Source organism: Scyliorhinus torazame, chromosome 3, assembly GCF_047496885.1.
Source record: "Scyliorhinus torazame isolate Kashiwa2021f chromosome 3, sScyTor2.1, whole genome shotgun sequence".
NCBI lineage: Eukaryota > Metazoa > Chordata > Chondrichthyes > Carcharhiniformes > Scyliorhinidae > Scyliorhinus > Scyliorhinus torazame.
The window spans coordinates 80,130,454-80,155,300 of NC_092709.1; the positions used below are offsets into that span (position 1 = coordinate 80,130,454).

The window sequence follows — 24,847 nt, forward strand, 5'->3', positions numbered from 1 at the left end:
GTACTGCCCAGCATATTGGTAGCGGGGGATTCAGAGATGGTAATGCCATTGAAATCATGAAGAGATGGTTGGATTTTTTCTTGTTGGAGATGGTCATTGCCTGGCACTTGTGTGGCACGAATGTAACTTGTCAGCCCCAGTCTGAATGTTGCATATGGACACAGATTTCTTAAGTATCTGAGGAGTCATGAGTGGTATTGAACATTGTGTAATCATTCCAAATATGCCCTTATAATGGAAGGAAGGTTATTGATGAATCAGCTGAAGATGGTTGGGACTTGGACACTGCTCCGAGAAACTCCAGCAGTGATGTCCTGGGACTGAGATGATTGACCTCCAACCACCACCCTTTGTGTTAGGTATAATTCTAACCAGTGGAGAGTTTTCCCTGATTGACTCTGGTTTTGCTAGGGCTCCTTGGATTGGATTTAATTTGTTTATTGTCATGTGTACTGAGGTACAGTGAAAAGTATTTTTCTGCGTACAGTTCAGACAGATCATTCCGTACATGAAAAGAAAATACATAGGGCAAACATAAAATACACAATGTAAATACATAGACACCCACATCAGGTGAAGCATACAGGAGTGTAGTACTACTCAATAGAGGAGATGTGCAAAGAGATCAATTCAGCCCAATATGATTTGAGTTAATTCAGGTAAATTATTGGCACTGTTTTTTGGTGCACCCAAGGAGGAAATAAGAGTTCTTTGTGTAGATAATGTTGATAAATAGAACCTGTGGTCCACAATAGGGTAGAAAATGGCCATTAAGTCGTTGGAACTAGGTAGACATTTTTTGCCTAAATTTGCTAATTGTCAAAACAGATATTAAGAGCACTAAATATATTCAAGGGGATATTTTCTATCGTGACCTGTTCCATTGTCCCAGTAACTCCTCACCCTCAGTAACGTTTCTTGTTACCCATTAAGCCCTCTCCTCCATCTTCTGTCTTTCGAGTTGCTACACTTCACTCTCCAGTCACTTGTAATGTTCAGGACTCTGGAGCTTTACAAAAATCTGTTCTAATTGGTAGACTTAGAATTTTATCCATCAAAAGCAGGACAGCCCTCTCTTAAATTTCCCAGCTGGCAAACAGTTATATTGGGCAATCCGTTAAATAGATGTAGCCAACCATTCATAAGAGGAAAGCAAGTTAGAAGTGCCACAAAAAGAAACATCCTGTCGGGGAATTATTGTTCAAGTGTGCAGAAGAGGCACATCAGTCCATTAGTCTTCTGCCAGCTGTGCATTAATCACATGAATAGAAGAATACTGCATTTACCCACATATAAATGTTTTTTCTACATCTGAGAGGAAAATCTCAGTGTAAAAAGAAAAATGAATTTTCTCACCAACACCTTTCCCTTCTGCTCCAATTCTGTTTCCCTTTTTTGGGATGTTTTGACTGGTAATATTCACACAGCCCATTTGTCAAAATAATTGTCAATAGCATTTAACAAACACCCATTAGAGAAATGCATAGTTTTGCTTCTGTTTCCGCAGCGGTTGAATGTTCAACCAACCCCGCATCAGCTATAATAGCTTTGCATTCGGGGCCCAAAGGTGGCCTGACCACTGTTGTAAATTTTCATGATGTGGAGATGCCGGCATTGGACTGGGGTGAGCACAGTACGAAGTCTTACAACACCAGGTTAAAGTCCAAAAGGTTTGTTTTGATGTCACTAGCTTTCAGAGCGCTGCTCCTTCCTCAGGTGAATGAAGAGGTATACCTCTTCATTCACCTGAGGAAGGAGCAGCGCTCCGAAAGCTAGTGACATCGAAACAAACCTGTTGGACTTTAACCTGGTGTTGTAAATTTTCATGGTAATGAAGATTGGAGTGCTGTGAGTATGTGCAGGACTCTTCTCCCATCTTATTGTTTCATTCAAATTGCCATGGAAAAGCACAATGTAATAGCTATAAACAAATGCGTTGACCATTATCACACTTCTCTGGAGAAGGGGTTCAAAATAATGAAGACGAGGCTTCCAGAAATATGTTGTGACGTTAAGCAGCTGGATTCTCCGTTCCTGAGACTGAGTGTTGACCGCAGGGCAGGATTCGTGGACTTCCACAACAGCAAAACTGGCACCGCACCTGAACCGATTCAGCAACTTTTAAGGGGCTAGCACCGGCGCGATGTGGAACACAATCAATTCCAATGAGAAACGGTGGGGGATTTGTGATTGACATAGGAGGCTGACAAGCTGCAGCCACATATACACACTTTACTCCCCACACACACCATCCCAACCAACAAGATGGCAGCAAGATGCGAGGCACCAAGGTTCGCACACATTCAAGATCCTCCTGGATACGGTGGAGGAGAGGCAGGCCACCCTGTACCCAGGCAGGGAAGGCGGCTGCCAGCCGCCGTCGTCCGCCGTGCCTGGGCACAGGTGGCAGAGGCAGCCAACGTCATCAGCGAAACCGTCCGGACCGGCCTGGAGTTCAGTGAAAAATTGCTAACGGTGGCCAGGGTGAGTAGGCAACACTGTGCCCCTGACACCAACCCCGTCCCACACACTCGTGACACCCTCCACCCCGCTAGGAAAGTGGCCGAACCCAGCACCACATCCCGCACCCAGACCAGCTGCCATGGCCAGGTGCCCTAGCTACTGAGGCCACCAGTTCCCAACCCCATGGGCTGCATGCGTCCGATGTGCGTTTTCTGTTTCCCACCCAGGAGAATGCCGCCCATAACCGCCAAGAGCAAGAGAAAACTGGCGGATGACCGCCGGACCTGTGGTCCCTCACCGTGGCTGAGCAGCGGGCCCTGGACATGGTCAGCAGGCCAGAAGAACGGGAAATCGCCAGGGTGGAGGTCGGCCATGGGGAGGAAGTGGCACGTGTGTCAACCCCCAACACCTACCCCACCCCACCATGACCCCCACACCACCCGCAACCTCACCACCCTCACGCCGCACCCATCCCCACGATCCAAACACGCTTCTTGTCTTGTGTCTTGCAGAACCTGCTGGTGATGTGCTGGGTCCACCTGGTGTCCCCCACCCCAACCAGTGCCACAACTTGAACCCCCCTCCCCACCCACCCAGTGAGCCGAACAGCGACGGAACCAACACGGACGGGAGCCATCGACCCGAAACCCAAGACAGCCCGGAGCTCGAGTCCAGGGGTGACACTGATTTACTGTCACAGCTGCCTCCAACATCCTCCGCCATTCCAGAGACACGTAGCTCGGTTGGGCACTTTAGTGAAGAGGCTCAAGGACACCCTCTGGTGTGCACCGCACAGCTGCACCAGTACAGCAGGTGGAGGTAGGAACACCCTGTAGCCACCTGAGTTGGCCACTTCCCGACTTAAAATGGAGAACCGCAAAGGCTGAAGGGAAATTCAGCCAACACAGGCAAAGACTAGCAAATACAGAAATCATGTGTATTAAAACCTGTAAGGAACCAGACAGCACTGAAACCAGCAGCCATCTGCATAGTAATGCAGCAGCCATCTGCATAGTAATGAGCGATTCCAAGGCACAAATGGCAACAGTTAAGGTGAATAAAGCCAAGCCAGAGTCCTCGGCGCCAGCAGGAGCCAAGACAAAGGGCAGCCAACGGACATTTAGGGATCGCCCAGTGATCAGGGAACCGCTCCAGCATTGGAGAAATCGATCTAAGTGATCGGAAAGTAGTCCAATCACTTGGAACCAGGTACGGGGTCCGCCCCAAAGGGTGGGAAGCCCCTGGGGACTATAAAATAAAGCCCCCAAGTTCAAATCTTCCTTCTTTGGCAAGGTCACTCAGCAACTTCCTGCCTCGCTGCCTCCAACCAAGTAAGTCTCAAGTCAACGCTCGCTACGAGATAGGCGCTCCTAGCTACCAGTCCATGCCAGCTTTTGAATCCTGCAGACTCAGGACCTGAACGAAAGGCCATTTGTTCCCCTGACCTGGTGGGCCAGTCCAAAGCTAAGTATAGGCCTTTTAGTGGTAGGAATAGCCTAGAAAGTAGAGTTTATGCATGAATAGTGATTTACTGTGTATAATAAATATGCTTTGATTTGCATCTTACTAATTGGTGTGTTGAGTTATTGATCATTACTTGAACTTGAACCTCGTGGCGGTATCATAAAGATACCTGGTGACTCTAGAGCAAACGTTAAACAAACAGAGCAAATTACGATTTAAGAGCCAACCAAAAGTTAGCAACATATTACTGGCGACACCCTGACGGGACCCGACTTAGAAGTGGCTTAACCACTCCGGGAGAACACAAAAATTTGAATTAGAAATCCAATTGGGAACAGAAAAAACCACAAGTGTTCAAGCAGTTCTGATCAATCCTCATAATTCGGAAATGTGTTAATGCATGCGTACCTAACAGGGCTATAAGGTAAACTGATAGATTTTTGTTGCGACAAAACTGTCGGGAGTTTGTATTCCAGAAAATAGCGAAAGCCGTACCCGTAATTACAGCAACGCCTTAATACCCCTCGTTCCAAATTTTAAGAGAAGTATTCAGAGAGGAAAGATGGCAATGCAGGCAATGCAACACCAGAATTCGTGGTCGCAGCGACCAGCAGTAGAGTAGGACAGTGTCCCATTTGGGAAGAGGAAATCAGAAAGTACCTCAAAGGGAAAGGAGCGAATTCTGTGAAAATGAGGAAACAGGTCCCGGGAGTCTCGGACATACTTGGTGGGAGCACCTGAGTGAAATCCATAAGAAAAGCTTGGGAAAAGCGCGCAAGCCGATGGCAATCGTGTCCTGTTTGGCACAATTACGAGGCACAGAGGAGGTCGTTCGGACGCTCCGTAAAGAGATAGAGGAGACACATCGAATGAGTAAGGTCGATGTGAGCGAGATAGAGAAAGAGAACCTAGAATTAAGAAGGAAGTTGGCAGCAAAGGACGGAGAGGTGGATGATGCCAAGAGGGCACACCAATCTTGTCTGGTGCACCTAAGCAGCTTCCAGACACAGTACGAAAAGGCCTATCAGGACACGCAACGTGCAGTCCTGGTAAGAGAGGAAACAGAGAAACAGGTAGAGGCATTGCAAAGGCAGTGTGGCGACCTGAACGCAGCATTACAAGCACTCCATACTACCACCACGGAGCACAGACAAAGCTCACGAGATCACGCAAAGTGCCAGAACCAGATTGCAGAACTGCAGTCTTTGTTTTCCATTCAGAATGGATTCCAGAGCTCCTTTGGATCCCAATTAGATGCAGAAGACGGCCCGGATTGGGAAGAATTAAATGAGACCGCGCATAGATATGTTCAGGGAACATGTGCACAAAGAAAGCCCCAGAAGAGAAAAATGCCCCAAACCCCTCAGAGCAGATAGTTCAGGCACCAATGAATCCAGTAACCACCCACCGCACAGTCACATCGGAAGGAGACACGGAATTCCTGTACACGACCCCCTTAACCATGACCCAATTACGGGACGCGTGCGAGAAAATCACACCGTTCCTCCCCACCTCAGACCCCCACCACTTCTTTGCTAGAGTAAAGCAGCAGGCGACCATGTACGGCCTGGACGAGCGTGAGCACGTGAAGCTCACAGTTTTGAGTTTAGACCCTTCGGTCGTAGCAGCCCTTCCCGACCCACAGAATGTAGGAGGAGGCACCCTTGCAGAAATGCACGCAGCGATCCTAGACACGATCGGCTACAACAGAGGTGACCCCGTAGAAGGCCTGAATAAGTGCAGGCAGAAAAAGACGGAACACCCCACAGCGTTTGCTGGACGCCTGTGGATTCATTTCACAGCAGTTTTTGGAAATTTATAACGCGCCCATTTGTCCCAAGACGGTATGGCCAAATGGACCCGCACCCTTATCTCCCACGCCACAGAGGCAGGACAAAAAGCCTGTACGAATTATGACCCCTCAGAGGAAGCCCACAATGAGAAATGGGTTGTAAAAAGATTGTCCCGTGCCTGGGAGCAGTCTGTACAAAACAAACCCGCAGGTAGGAAACCCGAGGAACAGCAGGCAGAAGCAGACATCCACACAATGAAAACGCACCAGAACCCCGCATGGGTGAACGAAGGCAGGAACAGCCCCCCACAAATGCCACAGGAGTGTTACAACTGTGGACAGTTAGGGCACTTTGCACGAGAATGCAATGTCCCACGAAAGCCACAGAGAGCCCAGCAGGCAGGCACTCTGAATAAGAATAGGACAGAGCCCATACATAGTGTGAGCACCCGTTCAGACCATACGGACCTGAACGGAACGGACTGACGGTGTTCTGGCTCCCCCAGTTGGGTCTGCGACACCCTTTGGGATCGGTCCGGCCGACCAGTAGTTGCAGCAAAGATACGGGGGCAGCCCATCGAATTTCTCTGGGACACAGGAAGGTCCCGCACCACAATTAATTCCTCCACCATATTCCAGAAAGACACGTGGCCCACTCCAGCCACCATCACCCTCAGCGGCTTTACAGGCCACTCACAGCAGGGACACATCACAGCCCCTGTACCCATTCAAATTGGCAACGTCACCACCAAGCAACCCATAGTTTTAGTCGACCTGCCCCACACAGCAGAACACATTTTGGGCATAGATTTTATGAATTCCCACATGTCCTTTGATCCAGTCAACCAATGTGTTTGGAAAATGGCAAAATCCGCAAGAGCCCCCGCAACACTTACAATAGGCGAATATGCAAACAAGATTAGCGCAGTCGGCGAATTCTGGTTTGACCCGACCACGATTAGCACAGACAAGCAGGTTAGGGCAGTTCTGCAGAAGCACAGGACAGCATTCGCGACCGACAAACACGACTGGCCGGATGACTGGTTCCGTTCAAATCACAGGACCTGATCCTAGACCCCAAAAGCAATACGGATTTCCCCAAGAGGCAGAGGGAGAAATCGCAAAAGTTATCGACAGCTTATTAGAGCAGGGCGTACTCAGATCAGTAGCCTCCACTAATAATGCCCCAATTTGGCCAGTGAGAAAGCCCGATGGATCATGGCGACAGACCATCGATTACCGGGAACTCAACAAAGTCACCCCCGCAGCAGCCCCCACGGTAGCCACAAGTCCCGAGACCATGCTCAAACAGGGACTCAACTCACAATACTTTACGGTTTTGGACGTCAGTAATGGATTCTGGTCCATTCCATTGGCAAAAGCGTGCCAATACAAACCTGCCTTCACTTTTAAAAATCAGCAGTACACGTGCCTTCCACAAGGATTCCACAACTCCCCCTCCATTTTCCACCGACAGCTGGCAAATGGTTTGTCAAAATTTTCTCACCCCGAATGTCTGGTCCAGTATGTGGACGACCTATTACTGTAGACAGACACCAAGGCAGAGCACATCAAGTTTCTGGCCGAACTCCTGGAACTCCTAAAATAAACCCCAAAAAGGCCCAGATTTTGGAAAACAATGTGATATATTTGGGTACAATTATCTCGCACGGTAAACGCGAGATCGAGCACAAAAGAATTGACTCGATTGCCAAATTGCCCCTTCCCCAGAATGTTTCAGCCCTCCGGTCGTTTTTAGGACTGATTGGCTACTGCCGAAACCACATTGACGGTTTTGCCAGCAAGGCAGCACCCTTCTCGGAACTCCTAAAGAAAGGAGCCCCTTGGGAATGGCTTCCGCAGCATACGGATACTGTGGATGCTTTGAAAAGAGCCCTCATTGCAGCCCCCACACTACAGGTTCCAGACCCGCTTTCCCCCTACGCTATAGATATAGCTAGCACAGACCGCACCCTTTCGGCCGTGCTCCTCCAGGAACTATTAAGACCCGTGGTTTACGCCTCTAGACTTTTGGATCCTGTGGAGCAGGGATTTTCGGCCTGTGAAAGGCACCTCCTCGCAGTTTTCTGGGCAGTTCAGTGTTTTTCTTACATAACCGGACTAAACCCCATCACAATCCTCACAGAACACACCCCCACCCAACTTTTACTTGACGGACGACTCAAGGACGGTTAGTCAGATTAGAGCAGCTAGATGGACCCTTCTTTTGCAGGGATGGGACATCACCATTAAAAGGACCAAGACCCACACTTTCTTAGCCGATAACCTTCAGTACCCAGGCACCCCCCATGAATGTGAAATCATCTCACCGCACCACAACACAGGCCCCTTTATTGTGAAAATACCCCCCAGAAAGATAGGTAGTTCACCCCAGAGCCCCCAGCACACAGACACATGCGAACCTTTAAGAATATATGTGGATGGTTCTTCCACAGTATTAGAAGGGAAGCGCAAAACAGGATGCGGCATTTATGTCGAGGACGCGCAGGGACGTACCCTACAAGAGATCTCCTTAACCTACCAGGCCACTTTGGCGCGCAGGCGGCGGAACTAGCAGCCGTGGCGTACATTGTGGATCACCCAGATTCCTTCCCCAGCCCAGCAGACGTATACTCGGACAGCCTCTATGTCTGCAACAGCCTTACAGAATTCCTACCCCTGTGGAAAGCAAGAGAATTTGTTTCCGCAGACGGAAAACCCCTCCCTTCAGCCCCATTGCTCCGCCACATTTTAGAAAAAGCACAGAACAGGACATTCGGAATTGTTAAAGTTCGAAGTCACCACCGTTCCTCCCCCCCCCTGGAAATGTAAAAGCCGACACACTGGCTAAAGCAGGTTCCAGGCACGGATATTTTTGGACACCCCCCGAAAGCGCACCAGTGAATGCAGTTCAGGTCTCGCAGACTAATATCGAGGATTTAGGGCAGGCCCAGAAGCAAGATAGCAATCTCAGGGAGATTTGGAAGGAAAAATTTACGGCACTGTACGATAGATTTAAACATGCACTGACCACACATGACGTGGGGTGTTAAAAGACACCCTTTATGTGGTTCCTGAACAGGACAGGAATCAGCTCATTTGTTTATTCCATGACAGTCATGGACATCAGGGAATTGATCCCACTACAGCCCACCTCAGGCAGCTCTGTTGGTGGCCAAGTTTAAAAGAAGACGTGACGCACTACGTTGAGAATTGCCTTATCTGTGCCCAGAACAATCCGGACAGATACTCAAAGAAGGCTCAGCTTAGTCACACCCACCCCGTTAATGGCCCATGGACTAACCTCCAGATCGATTTTATAGGACCATTGACCCCTTGCAGGAATGGTTACAAATACATATCAGTTGTCATAGACACTTTTACGAAATGGGTAGAGGCATTCCCATCCAGAACGAACACGGCAAAGACCACAGCCAAGATCTTAACCCACCACATCTTTACGAGATGGGGACTCCCCCGCAGCATTGAATCTGACCAAGGTTCCCATTTTACGGGACGTGTCATGAAGAACGTCCTCACGATATTTGGCATTACCCAAAAATTCCACATCGCATACCACCCCCAGTCACGTGGTATCGTGGAGCGCATGAATTGGAACCTAAAATCAACCCTCAGAAAAATGGTCCACAAAACACCACTTGGGATTCAGTCCTCCCTTTTGCGCTGATGTTTTTGAGAAATACTGTCTCAACATCCACAGGTTACACCCCACACACTCTCATGACCGGACGCCCCATGAAAGGCACAGAATTTTTATTAGGATTGGACTTCACCAGCCCCGAAGTGACGGCCCTCACACACGAGAACGCAGTAAAACAATTAGTGGAAAATGGAAGAACGGCTCAGCTAGCAGCCGCAGTAAGATTAGGCACACGAAAGAACCAGAGTAAGGCCTGTTTCGACAAGACAGTGCATGCAACTGAGTTTGATGTAGGACAGCAGGTCATGCTCTCAATTTACAACTCCAGCACATTCCTGTCACCTAAGTATTCGGGTCCGTACTCCATTGCGGACAAAGTGAGCCCCTCCATGTATAAAATTAAGTACCCCAACGGAAAGACTGCGTGGTTCCATATCAACCAGCTTAAGGCATATGGCCCACAGTCCAACCACGCACACCACGTCATGCTCGACGCAGCAGACCACACCCCACCCACAGCCAACGTATCGCTACCCTCCCCCAACATGCCCACCACATCCACGGACTCGCCCTCGACTCCACTCCCGACCTCTAGACTCCGCCCCGGAACGCCCACAGACAGCAGCGACAGCGACTCAGACAATAGCCACAGCACGCCTCCCTACTATCCCCATGCAACAGGACCCACACCCAGCGAATCTGACCACGATTCGAGTGATCTCATCCTCATCACTTTCCTCAACAAACCCCACCAAAGACCACCCCTACGATGACGATTCCGTCCCCACAGAACTAGACACCATCTTTTGGCACCGCGATAATTCATTCAGGCTCGTCCGGAACGATGAGATGGACCCCAAATCGCATCATGCAGCCCTATCAGCCCTTATACATTCCAGAGTTTGGCATCCGAGAGAAGATGACGACTTTGAGTCTGACTCCCAAAGCGAGAATCCCTTTGCGACCCTGTTCGCAACTGATAACTGAGGTGTCCAGATTATGTTTTATAAAGGAACCGCTTGAGATAAAACGGTGTCCTTTCTATGGAACCTGCAGCATGTTCTTTAATGTTGTTTGTTACTGTTAGTGTTAAATGTTGTACGTAAGATCGGAAATTTTTTCCACGGCCCCACGCCTTATTTGTCTGCAGAAACCTATGAGAACTTGCCAGCACGCTCATCGGCTGAAACCGCTGAGAGCTTGCCAGACCCCAGTTCATAACTGACCTTCTGGTTCGAAGGTAGAACCAATACGGCAACCCAGCACGATGACTACATTTTCTGCCCGTTCTTGTCGGTTGCTCAGGCAGTGGAGAAACGGCATTGGTCTCTGCCCTGCCTGAGAACCCCCCCTCTGGTCAGCTACGCTCGGGTAGAGCACACAAGGCATTGGTCGCCATCCTACCCGGGGATTCCATCCAATTCTTACCCGTCGCAGCCCATACGCACCTCATTTCGGCACTTTTGGTTCAAAAAGTTTTGTTTTGTTTTCAGGCGACCCTTAGGTTGCCATCCCTGTGCTATTTACATCCTCAAACATTTGGATGGTAAATCGCACAGCCTGCGAGACGGCTCGCACTGTTTCAGTATTTTTATGTGTGTCTTGTCCGGAATATTCGGTTTAAAAAAAAAAATGGGTGAGTCACACATGGTGACAAATTGTAAAGGGAGAATTGGCACGAAAGGACAGACATACCAACAGATGAGATATTAACCAAGATAGTAACAGAAACTATGCTTGATCCCACAGAACCCCAGAAGCTCCAGGAAAAGAGACGGAACGGAAAGGAAGAGACAAAAAGGAACGAAGACAACAATGAAGACGGCATACGTGTTTTTCGTCATAATGCGTACCCGGTTGCGCGCGAACATGAACCCCCTGACCCCCAACCCCCCCAGCCGTTCAGGCAACTCCACACTATCACGGTGTGATAAGCTCATAACGTGATACTCCCTTTCCTACGTAGTCGAATCCCTATTAGTGTTGGCGATACTCTGCAGCATCGTGCTGACTATCCGCATGAGGAAATGGAAAAGGAGAGCCTTCCGCGCTCGCACTGGTATACAGAATAAGATCCCCTATGTTCAGTTATCCCCAGGACCCCGAACCCCTCGATCTATAATAAAGGACATTCATTTGCATTCTTCTGTAAATAAAGAAATGGAAAGATTATACAACCCTGTGTTTGACTGCCAAGCCAGGAAAAATGTAAATGCTGCTATTATTTTGTATTGTTTAGGAAGTTAGTATGATTGAATGTTTGAGTGAGTGTAGTTTATTGAGGACAGTTAGAGGTACAGTTTTTTTATTTTGTAATGCATGTCCCTGTTTTGACATAGCGCCACTTAGAAATTGTTAGTTAAAATTTTTCTTGCATAGTTATGGTCAGTGTAGAGGCCATAGAAGAGTGCTCGCCGGGTCAGGGAATGAAGACAATGCAGTTAGGATCGCAAGGAGGGAGTGTCGCCACCTGAGTTGGCCACTTCCCGACTTAAAATGGAGAACCGCAAAGGCTGAAGGGAAACTCAGCCAACACAGGCAAAGACTAGCAAATACATAAAGCATGTGTATTGAAACCTGTAAGGAACCAGACAGCACTGAAACCAGCAGCCATCTGCATAGTAATGCAGCAGCCATCTGCATAGTAATGAGCGATTCCAAGGCACAATTGCAACAGTTAAGGTGAATAAAGCCAAGCCAGACTCCTTGGCGCCAGCAGGAGCCAAGACAAAGGGCGGCCAACGGACATTTAGGGACCGCCCAGTGATCAGGGAACCGCTCCAGCATTGGAGAAATCGATCCAAGTGATCGGAAAGTAGTCCAATCACTTGGAACCAGGTACGGGGTCCGCCCCAAAGGGTGGGAAGCCCCTGGGGACTATAAAGTAAAGACCCCAAGTTCAAATCTTCCTTCTTTGGCAAGGTCACTCAGCAACTTCCTGCCTCGCTGCCTCCAACCAAGTAAGTCTCAAGTCAACGCTCGCTACGAGATAGGCGCTCCTAGCTACCAGTCCATACCAGCTTTTGAATCCTGCAGACTCAGGACCTGAACGAAAGGCCATTTGTTCCCCTGACCTGGTGGGCCAGTCCGAAGCTAAGTGTAGGCCTTTTAGTGGTAGGAATAGCCTAGAAAGTAGAGTTTATGCATGAGTAGTGATTTACTGTGTATAATAAATATGCTTTGATTTGAATCTTACTAATTGATGTGTTGAGTTATTGATCATTACTTGAACTTGAATCTCGTGGCGGTATCATAAAGATACCCGGCGACTCTAGAGCAAACGTGAAACAAACAGAGCAAATTACGATTTAAGAGCCAACCAAAAGTTAGCAACAACCCTAGGGGGCGGACTGTCGGATAGTGGGCCCACCTCGGGGACTAGCTGCTGTTCAGACAGGTTTGGGGCTTCTAGAACGGATGGTCCCATCGATTGTGGAGATGCAGGGCGTGATTCTCCCCTATCCGGCGGGGCGTGGGTTCCCGGTGCCGAGGAGTGGCGTGAACCACTCCGGCGTCGGGCCGCCCCAAAGGCCGCGACAGCTGGCGGGGAAGGGGCTTGGCGCCGTGCCAACCGGCGCCGAATGGCCTCCGCCATCCAGCGCGATATGGTACATGCGCGGGAGCGCCAGCGTATGCTGGCGTCATCCCAGCGCATGTGCAGGGGGAGTTCATCTCCACGTCGGCCATCGCGGAGGACCACAGCCGCCGACGTGGAAGAATAGAGTGACCCACGGCTCAGGCTGGCCTGCGGATCGGTGGGCCCCGATCACGGGCCAGGCCACCGTGGGGGAACCTCCCGGTGCCAGATCCCCAGGAGCCACCGGTATGGACCTACTCTAATTTACGCCGGCGGGACTGGCAACAAACAGGCGGCCATTCGGCCCATCGCGGCCGCCACGCCGTGATTCCCTCCCCCGCCAAATCCCTGGTGCCGGAGAATTTGGCAGTCGGCGGGGGCGGGATTCACGCCGCCCCCACAGCGATTCTCCGACCCGGCGGGGGGTCGGAGAATCCCGCCCGCAGTCACAGAGCCAGGGGCTACATGAGGGGTTGTCGGCGAGAATCCAGCACCTGCAGATGCAGTTAGAAGAATCCAACTGCGTGTAAGATGTGGTGCCGACCATGCGTGCCACCCAGACCAACATCGCATGGGTGACGTCCGCGGTGGAGAATTGGGGGCGAAGGTTTCAGCCATGGGTCAGCATGTCCAAGGCCTGGGGCACTCTTTGCAGGCGCTGGCGAAGGCCCAGGACAGGGCTGCCATCTCACATGCATCCACGTGCCAGAGTCACTTAGACATTGCAGCGGCGCTTCTGAACGTGGCCACATCACAGCTGGCCATGGCTGAGAATGTTATTGGCATTTCCCAGGTGCTGGCCGACGTAGCGCTGATACTGAGGGAAGTGGCCCAGTTGCAGCGTGATGTGGCGCAGTCCCAGACAGAGATGGTCCACTTCCTGTGCTCCATGGCCACGAGCATGTAGCCCCTAGCCGTGATGAGAGAGGGCCTCCAGGACTGGTAGCGCCAGGTGGCGTGGTTGCCTCAGGGGATGGCTCCGCTCGCACCCTTGTCCTATGGAGTATCCCGGGGGCCATCGGGCACCCCGAGGGAGGAGAAGGTGATGGGGCCAGTGCCGGTGACTTCTCTCCCTCACTCCCCAACATCTCTCCATTGCTCCCCACTCTCTCTCCCTTACTCCCCGCCTTCTCTTCCTTGCTCCCCGCCTTCTCTTCCTCTATCCCCCCATCTCTCCCTTGCTCCCCGTCTTCTCTCCCTCACTCCCCGCCTTCTTTCCATTGCTCCCCACTCTCCCTTACTCCCCGCCTTCTCTCCCTTACTCCCCGCTTTATCTCCCTCACTCCCCGCCATCTCTCCATTGCTCCCCACTCTCTCCCTTATTCAATGCCTTCTCTCCCTTGCTCCGTGCCTTCCCTCCCTTGCTCCCCACTCTCTCTCCCTCGCACCCTGCCTTCTCTCCCTCATTTAATCTCGCTCCCCTCCCCCTCGCTAAATCTCGCTCCTGCCCCGCGCTCAATCTCGCTCCCCGCCCTCTCTCATCCTTTCACCCCGCAATCTCACATTCGCGTTCCCTGCCCCTCACAACACTGTTCCCCGTCTCTCATCCACGCTCCCTACCCTCTCTCACCCTCACTCCCCACCTCCTCACATTTTCACTCCCCACCCCCTCACTCAAGCTTGCTCCCCGCCCCCTTGCTCAATCTCACACCCAGCCCACTCGCTGAATCCCACTCCACACCCTCTCGCTCAATCTCACGCCCTGCCCCCTCACTGAATCCTGCTGCCCACCCTCTCGCTCATTCTCACACCCCTCCCACTCGCTGAATCCCACTCCCCACCCTCTCGCTCAATCTCACACCCCGCCCACTCGATGAATCCCACTCCCCGCCCCCTTGCTCAATCGCACACCCCGCCCACTCGCTGAATCCCACTCCACACCCTCTCGCTCAATCTCACGCCCCGCCCCCTCACTGAATCCTGCTGCCCACCCTCTCGCTCAATCTCACACCCCGCCCACTCGCTGAATCCCACTCCCTACCCCCTCACTCAATCTTGCTCCCCGCCCCCTTGCTCAATCTCACACCCCTCCCACTCGCTGAATCCCACTCCCCACCCTCTCGCTCAAACTCACGCCCCGCCCACTCGCTGAATCCCACTCCCCGACCCCTTGCTCAATCTCACGCCCCGCCCACTCGCTGAATCCCACTCCCCGCCCCCTTGCTCAATCTCACACCCCGCCCACTCGCTGAATCCCACTCCCCACCCTCTCGCTCAATCTCACGCCCCGCCCACTCGCTGAATCCCACTCCCCGCCCCCTTGCTCAATCGCACACCCCGCCCACTCGCTGAATCCCACTCCACATCCTCTCGCTCAATCTCACGCCCCGCCCCTCACTGAATCCTGCTGCCCACCCTCTCGCTCAATCTCACACCCCGCCCACTCGCTGAATCCCACTCCCCACCCCCTCACTCAATCTTGCTCCCCGCCCCCTTGCTCATTCTCACACCCCTCCCACTCGCTGAATCCCACTCCCCACCCTCTCGCTCAATCTCACACCCCGCCCACTCGCTGAATCCCACTCCCCGCCCCCTTGCTCAATCTCACACCCCGCCCACTCGCTGAATCCCACTCCCCACCCTCTCGCTCAATCTCACGCCCCGCCCCCTCACTGAATCCTGCTGCCCACCCTCTCGCTCAATCTCACACCCCGCCCACTCGCTGAATCCCACTCCCCACCCCCTCACTCAATCTTGCTCCCCGCCCCCTTGCTCAAGCTCACACCCCGCCCACTCGCTGAATCCCACTCCCCACCCTCTCGCTCAATCTCACGCCCCGCCCTCTCGCTGAATCCCACTCCCCACCCTCTCGCTGAATCTCACGCCCTGCGCACTCACTCAATCTCACATCCAGGCCCCTCGCTGAATCCCGCTCCCCACCCCCTCGCTCGATCTCACTCCCCGCCCCCGCGCTCAATCTCACATCCAGCCACCTCGCTGAATCCCGCTCCCCACCCCCTCGCTCGATCTCACTCCCCGCCCCCGTGCTCAATCTCACATCCAGCCCCCTCGCTGAATCCCGCTCCCCACCCCCTCGCTCGATCCCACTCCCCACCCCCACGCTCAAATCTCCCTCTTCAACCCTGCACTCCTGCTCGCTCCCTGGTTCCTCGCTCCCCGCTCCTCCTCGTTCCTTGGTCTCTTGCTCCTCCTTTCATCCCGCCCCCTTGCTCCCTTTCACTCCGTGCTCGCTCTCCACCCGCTCGTTCGCTTCCCACCCCCTCACTCCCTGCCCCCTGGCTTCCCACCTACTTGCCCCCCCCCCCCCCCCCCCGGTCCCCTTTGCTCCTCCACCACAGCCGCCCTCTCCTCACATTCTACCGATAACCTCTGTTCAACTACTCTTTAAAGTCATCCTTGAACCCTTTGTCCTTGTAAACTATCATGTTTCCTTTCTTATCTTCTGTTTTGAATGTGCTGCTGCGTCCCAAATCAACCCCAGTTTTTGCCAAGTTGTATTCACACCAATCAGCTTTCTCTTCCAACAATGAAATGGCAGCAATCAAAGTCACAATTGGGATCCTCTATGACTATAACCATGAGGTGTTATCCCTCTCTTTTGACCTCTGCAGCCTTTGGCATTGTCGACTACAATGTCCTGCTCTAATGCCTCATCTGCATTATCCAGCTCAGTGGGACTCTCCTTGTTTGTTTTCACTCTTTATATGATTGTAACCACAGTATCTCAAACAATAGTGTCTCTTCTTACCTTCGAACAGCCCCCTCTTTTTATCTATCGCTGTCTCCTGCTGACAGCATCCACAGTCTAGGACCACTTTCCACATGTGTCCTCTCTACATCCATCTGTTTGAAATTCACAACACCCTCCCCCCTACCCCAGAAGATTGTGGGTACCCCATCGTTGAGTACATTCAAGGATAAGATAAGACAGGTTTCTAGTCACTCGGGAAACCAAGGTGTATGGGGGGCAGACAGGAAAGAGGAAAGTGCAGTTGAAGCAGTAGATTAGTCAGGATTGTACTGAATTGTGGAACAGACTCGAGGAAGCGCTCCTATTTCTTATATTTTAGGACGACACGGTGGCACAGGGGTTAGCACTGCTGCCTCACAGCGCCAGGAACTCGGGTTCGCTCCCAACCTCGGGTGACTGTCTATGTGGAGTTTACACATTCTTCCCGTATCTGCATGGGTTTTGTGCGGGTGCTCCGATTTCCTCCCGTAGTCCAAAGATGTGCAGGTTCGGTGGGTTGGCCTTTCTAAATTGCCCCTTAGTGTCTAATGGTTAGGTGGGGTTACAGATGTGGGTGGGTATTGGGCTGGGGTAGAATGCTCTTTCAAAGGGTCGGTGCAGACTCGATGGCTGAATGTCCTCCTTCTGCATTGTGGGAATGTTTGATTCTATGATCTTCTTATACTCACTACCTCCCATCTCCTCCACTGCCTCTGTGTTATACAACTTGTCCAACATCAACCTTGGATAGCTCCAGCTAAACATCAAAACCAAAACCATCGTCTTTGACTGCCACCACAAATTCCACTGATTCCGTCACCCACTTCAGCCACATCACCAGTCTGAACCGGAGTGCTGCTAAGTGCCACAACTGCCTCTGGAATCCTCCAAAGAAGTCTCCAATTCTGAAATGAAAAGCCCAGTTGTCCATTTGTTTTCACATCCAAGTGCCATCAGGGGATTCTTGAAATCACCTTGTAGCTTACAGTGAGCCAATAAAAGTTGATTTATAGTTGCTACAGATGGGCCACTTTAGCTCAGTTGGTTGGACAGCTGGTTTGTGACGCAGAGCGAGACAAACAGTGTGGGCTCAATTCCCTTACCCACTGAGGTTAATCATGAAGGCCCTGCCTGCTCAACCATGTCCCTCCCCTGAGGTGTGGTGATCCTAAGGTTAAATCACCACAAGTCAGCTCCGCCTCAAAGAGGCAGCCTATGGTCATCTGAGACTATGGCGACTTTATAGTTGCTCGAGTGTTAGCAGCATTCACGCCTCCTCAGGTACCGAAGCAGCCAGTATCCCAACACGGCAAGACCAGGTACAGGCTGATATATGGCAAGTAACATACGCCCCAAACACGTGACAGACAAAAACTATCTTTCTTTCACATTCAGTGGCATTGCCATTGCTGAATCTCCCAATATCAACATCCAAGGGATTATCATTAACAATAAACTTAATTAGACCAGCCATGTAAATGCTGTGGCCGCAACAGCAGATCCGAGGATGGGAATTCTGAGGTGAGTAACTCACTGCCTGACTCCCCAAAGTCTGCCCCCAATTTACAAGTCAGGAGTGTGATGAAATACTCTTCACTTGCCTAGAAGAGTGCAGCTCCAACAACACTCAAAAATCTCAACAGGATAAAGCAATGTGCTTGTTCGACACCATATCCAACACATTTAACATTCATTCCCTGTGAGTGGCATGGTGGCCCAGTGGTTAGCACTGTTACCTCACGGCGCCGAGGACCCGGGTTCGATCCCAGCCCTGGGTGACTGTCCTTGTGGAGTTTGCACATTCTCCCCGTGTCTGCCTGGCTCTCACCCCCACAACCCAACGATGTGCAGGGTAGGTGGACTGGCCATGCTAAATTGGCCCTTTATTGGAAAAAAAGAATTGGGCACTCTGAATTCATAAATAAAACATTCACTCCCTCCAACCATCTTCAAGGGTTGCTTCATCAATGACCTTCCTTCCATCATAAAGTCAAAAGTGGGGATGTTTGCTGATGACTGCACAATGTTCAGCACCATTCACAACTCCTCAGACAATGTGTCCAGCTGTAGAAAGACCTGGACAACATCCAGGCTTGGACTGACAAGTGGCAAGCAACATTTTTGCCACACAACTGCCAGGCAATGACCATCATCAACAAGAGTGGATCTGACTATCATCCATTTACATTCAATGGCATTACCATCACAGAATCCCGCACAATCAATATCCCGGGGTTACCATTGACCAGAAACTGAACTGGACTAGCAATATAAATACTGTGGCTACAAGAGCAGGTCAGAGGCTGGGAATCCCGTGGCAAGTAACTCACCTCCTGACTCACCAAAGCCTGTCCACCATCTACAGGACACAAGTCAGGAGTCTAATGTTGGCGATGTTCCCCAATATTAAAAGGAAACTGATAAGGGAGGTGCCCATCCCCTTCCCATCCAGGGCCTAAGCAAAGTAGCGTTCCAGGCTTCCCTGCCATTGAACTCCTCCCGCTTAGCCTGAAAATTGAGGCTGAGTGAGAAACAACCCTTAATGGGCCACTTGGGGGGCCTCAACTGGGGCAAGGGCAGGTGGACCAGCCTGGGCCTTGTTTGTCCCACCATTAAATTGCAGAGAATATGGAATAGGCAGGCCCAGTGGTATCTGAAGATTTTTTTACAACCCCACCACCCCTGCCTATAAAGCCCCTGGCAGGGGAACGTAAAATTCTGCCCAGAATGAGCAAAGGACATGTTCAAATGTGTTCAATCGACGATTTGTATGAAACCTTCCCTTCAAAACCTCCACTTTTAAATTCCTATCTTGAAAACAAAAATCCCAACGCAATTAAAAAGCGAATGAGACATTTAAGTCATGCAACATTGCTTGATAAATATTTGTGGAAACTATTGTACCATTTTTTAAAAAGATATATATTTTAATTTATTTTATGGTGCTTAGGAATTGATAGTTTATCTTTGAACTGGTCTTATAAAAAGGGAGCAATATCATAATTAAGCAATTGTGTTCCACATGCACTTTTTTACAAACCCCTCTTAAAAGCCAGTGTAATGCCTATCTAACATAACAGAAAGCAGCTAATTTTTAAATTATAGTTAACCTATTCACCAGTGATATTTTTTGACTCCCTCTCTGTCACCCTCTGAAAATTGAAGGCTATTTTGTGACGGTAATGCTTTTGCTTATCTGTTTAAATTCCTTTATTTAATAAATTATATTTATTTGAAAACAGGCGGTAGTCAATTGTAAAGTTTGAAAAGTGCTATGTTAATACATTTGACTAAAATAATACCTGAAATGATCGCACTCTGTAGAAACAGGCTGCGGGATTCTCTGTCGGCGGGATCCTCCACTTCGCCAGGTTTCCCAACAGTGTGGGATGGCCACAATGGGAAATCCCATTGGCCGGCTGCTGGCACGGAGGATCCCGCTGCTGGTCGGGTGCGCCGTGCTGGAAAACAGGTCTGGTAGACGGAGAAACTCGTCCAGGATCTTTGAAAGGATTATAAGTGTGCGCTCAACAAACATCTCATAGTCAGTTTGTGATCCTGCTCAAAACTCAAAACCTTGATGGTTGATAATGGATTATAGCCTATTTTAAATTATTTTAAAGGTATGTAAACATTTTTCTGGAATGAGGTTTTGTAATGTCTTTGAACAACTGCAGCAGTCAACGTTCATACAAATAGAAACAAAACTTATCCAACAACATTTCTTTTTTTACAAACGTGTCTCTGTTTGTCTTTTCAGGAGACACATTCTTCATTATACTGCGGAAGCAGAAGCTCATTTTCCTACACTGGTACCATCATATCACAGTACTGCTTTACTCCTGGTACTCCTACAAAGACATGATCGCTGGAGGAGGGTGGTTTATGACAATGAACTATGGTGTGCACGCTGTCATGTACTCCTATTACGCTTTACGGGCAGCTGGATTCAGAGTTTCACGCAAGTTTGCCATGTTCATCACCATGACACAGATCACCCAGATGATATTGGGCTGTATTGTTAACTACTTGGTGTATGAGTGGATGCAGCAGGGTCAGTGCCCATCACACATGCACAACATTGTCTGGTCCTCCCTCATGTACCTCAGCTACTTTGTGCTCTTCTGCCAGTTTTTCTATGAGGCCTATTTGAGCAGCAGGCTGAGGAAAGCACTGAAGGCCGACTAGAACTGGATGGTTGAAGGTCACAGCTCAGGGGCATCAGTCACATGGCACGAGTATCGAGTGCTTCAAAATGGCAGCCTGTATTCATTAGCTTGGTTTAATCCATTTGAGCTCATGACACCTCAGTGAGATCACCCTTAGAGGTTTCAAAATAGTACGGTTGGCATTCCTTTAGATGGGCATATATGTGATGCAATGCATATTTGGGCTGTAACAGGTGAAGTTAAGTGTCAATATGGGTGCTTTGTGATCTGAATTTGAAGTAAAAAAAGAGCTAAAAGGTTTAAGCCAATTAGTGTTGAATCTGAAGGTCTTCTGAAGGGCAGCTAGAGGAACCAAAAGCTTCAAGAAAAGATTAATGATTTAAAAAAAAACATTTTTTTACATTAATCAAAAATAAATGGTTCTGCACTGATAAGATTACTGGCAACTTTCTGACCCATAGTGTCCCTGTCCAGAAAAAAAAACAATATTCTGCCTTTAGAAATACCCACATTTTTTAAACATGCAATGTTGAAGAACATTTGCATTTGTACTTTACGGCCTTTTTAGAAGTACCATTTGAACTATAAAGTTACTCTACCTAATAGAAATAGGAGATTTAACTGAAGACAAAAATGTTGTCACATTTTAGAGGTATCAAAGTACATCTGCAGGAGAAAAAAAGTTTTGTTAGTTCCAATTTAATTTTTCACGTATTTCGTTCCTGTAGGTTGAACTGAGGCTGTTTGATATTAGTAACCTCATTGGTGTGTTCATATGAAATAACTTGAGGCTATTCTTTTAGCAGGGTGTGAACGTTTTTTTTCAAAGTTTAAAAGAAACGCAATGGGCTAAAATGGGGGGCAAAGGAGTTTCGTGCAAACACGTAAATGAGTGTACTATAACCGTGTAGTGCGGTTTCGGTGCACGCTTGTTGATTGGGTAGGGTAAATTCATAAATCTGCAGCATTCACCTGTCAGTCATGACTAAGCCTATATAGTGAGACTGATGGCATCTTTTCTCGATTTTCAGCTTCTCTGTCTATTATCCATTCTGAATCGCATAAAACTGTTTGAGTACATTGATTCCTTCCGAAACCACACCTGGATCTTCCCGGAGACTGTATTCAACTCTCTCTAATTCTATTGCTTACTTGGTTGTATGGATATCTTTGCAACTATTTCTGAAATCCTGTAGCTTCAACAAGTGAGATGTTTATGCTATTTCACCTGTTCTTCATTCTTGTCAGTATATAAACACTTAAGAGCTATGGGTATTTGCTATAGTACTACAACAATCTAAAACGGTTTGAATGGGTTGAATGGTTGATTAAGATACTTCAGAATAATCAAGAAAACCTGATGGGACCACATATGTACACAGAAAAGAATTTGGGTTCTACAAAAATCTTTATATAAACAAGCTGTGGGATACTTTTACAGATATTTTTACTTGTATTTTTTGATACTGTGGTCTTATTGATAAATGATTTAATGTAAATAAATTCTGGGGCACAGGAGCTTTGAGAGAGATTATTTAACCTTTAATCTGCTAACTATAAGACATGATGATTTTCATGATTTTGAAATAAAACTCTACATGTAACAGCATTTATCAGGTTAGGATACTTGTTCGTAAACACACAAGCTTTACCCACTTCATGCTGTGGTGGTTTTTGGAGGAAACAATTGAACCAGAGCCAAAGTAATGTAACCTGCTTTGAATTCTCAACTGCTGATGCTGTAACACCTAACAATAAATATTTCTAAAATTGATTTCTGGTAGCATTACTTCTTTTAATTCAAGATTAATTGCCTATTCCTTCAAGAATATTTTTTAAAAATATTTTTTATTTTATTTTTTCAATTAAGGGGCAATTTAGCATGGCCAATCCACCTACCCTACACATCTTTGGGTTGTGGGGGTGAGACACAGATATGGGGAGAATGTGCAAACTCCACACGGACAGTGACCCGGGGCTGGGATCAAACCCGGATCCTCAGCGCGTGATGCAGCAGTGCTAACCGTGCCGCCCCTCTTAAAGATTCTTAGAAGTAGTTAGCTCTCTAATTGCTCCATTAAAGCTTCATGATATTAAAATAGTACCCCTGTGAAATAAATTTATTAGCAATATTTAACCTTAGAAATTTTTTTGCAATCACTCATTATTAGCTTGGAACATCTCTATGCTTGCGCGTTTAACTAAGAGGAATAAAAAAATGGAATTCTTAAGTTGGCTAGGTCAAATTATATACAATGCATAATTGAGCCATGCAGTTGAGAATGATCCTAGGTTGAAACTATGGGGCTGTGTTGAATTAGTTGATCTCAGTTTGGACAGTGCAACCATATCATCTATGGCTTAGTGAATGGAACGTCAGCTGGGGTTTCTCTCCTCGATAGTGATATGGTAGCATTCCCTGGATGTGCGCAAGAGGGCTTTGAATTTCCTGTGTATTTTCACTTGGAGATGCACCTGGATGCAAACTAAATAGTCACTAAACAAGAGAAAAAATTTGGGTATGTGTTGTATGTTGGAGTCCCTTCTCTTTCACGGCAGGACAGTGATCATTTTGGCCAAAATGCGCTTCTAATCCTTAAAACTTGCCCCTTTCCCCCAAATTACAGAGTTTCAGATGTGTTTCTAATAATTTCCTGAAAACCTTTCAAATTACGACCAGATTTTCAGGCACAGTAGGAAACAATCATTATTCTGGTGTTCTGTTGCAATTTCTGGGACTTTTTAAAACACTATCTTCACTGAGAACCTCTCTGTATTTTTGGTTTATTTTAATGCATGTTGATGGCAGAAGTATAAGTCACATTAAAAATAACACTAGTTATAGGTTCTTAAGTACTGACTGAGCTGAAACTAAATTAATCTGATGTGCGTATGACTCTCATTCGACCATAATTATTTACACTGACTCAGACTCAAGTTTGGGTGCATTTCAGTGCGATTGGCAGGAAATGTTATTTCTTTTGTTTATTTCATTTATTCATTCACAGGATGTGGGCAACGCAGGCAAGACGAGCGTTTATTGTTTGTCCCTAATTACCTTTGAAAAGGCGGTAAGCTGCTACCATGAACCTTTGCAGTGTAAATGGGAAAGATGCTTCCACAATGCTGTTAGGGAGCGAGTTTAGAATGTTCCAGGATTTTAATTCCATGATGAAGGAATGCCAGTATATTTTCAAATCAGGATAGTGGGTGGAGATCTCCCCCAAAATGACTAAGCGTCATTTTGGGTGAGAAAATCGGTGTGAATTGTGGCAACTGTTCTGGCAAGATTTTCATCGCCATCTTCCTGTACTGAGTCATTTCTTTGGCGGGGGCAGAGCCTAATTTTACCGGCAAGACCGGATTTACAGAGATCAGGGCTCCCGTTGATCTCAAACTGACAGTTCAGACCTTCCCTGCCCAACCACCACAATCCTCAACCCCCTTTCCCCAACCCCTCACCCCACAGATTGGGTCCGAATGGATCTTCCTTCAGAACCCCTCTCTCCCCGTTTCTCACCAGCATCAGGCCACCCTCCCAATTGCTAGTACTAGCACCACCGCCCACTTGATGAGCAACACCCCACAAAAGAGCAGGGGTTGTCCCCACAGCTGCTGTACCTACGAAGCACTTGAGAACGAAGAGGCAACCTTGTTTTAAAAAACTGTGGTTATAGATACAGCTGCTCCCGTGAGTTAATGGATCACTGCAGAGTTATTAAAATAAATAATTGTAACTTCCCCTTTACACTGCCTCAACCTGTCAATCAAAGTCTTTTAGCAGGCAATGGTGTGTGAAATTGAAGATAAACAATGCAGTTCAAAGCTTTTAGCCTATACAGAGGCTTCTATACTTTAACGGGCAATGACATTGACTGTGATGACACCACTTCAAAAGTTTCTACCACCGTCATCTCATAGACCTTTGAACTTGGCATACTGACAAACTTTTTAAAGGGTTTAGGGCGACAGGTGGGATCACTTTCACTTTATTATTTTTATTTTTTTAAATTTAGAGTACCCAAATAAT

At 48.6% G+C, this 24,847-nt stretch overlaps 1 protein-coding gene across 3 annotated transcripts in view; it reads left to right on the forward strand.

The window, feature by feature from the left end:
- The window catches only part of LOC140408536 (very long chain fatty acid elongase 6), a 159,154-nt gene extending 136,563 nt beyond the window's left edge, over nt 1–22,591 (forward strand). For 2 of the 3 annotated variants that reach the window (XM_072495900.1, XM_072495901.1), the window contains one exon: nt 20,409–22,591. In XM_072495900.1, coding sequence (XP_072352001.1) covers nt 20,409–20,836 — 428 coding nt within the window. In that variant the 3' untranslated portion in view covers nt 20,837–22,591. Of the gene's footprint in view, nt 1–11,129; nt 12,576–20,408 lie in introns of those variants that run through there. The other variant, XM_072495902.1, reaches the window with a different exon arrangement.
- The last annotated feature ends 2,256 nt before the right edge of the window (nt 22,592–24,847 follow it).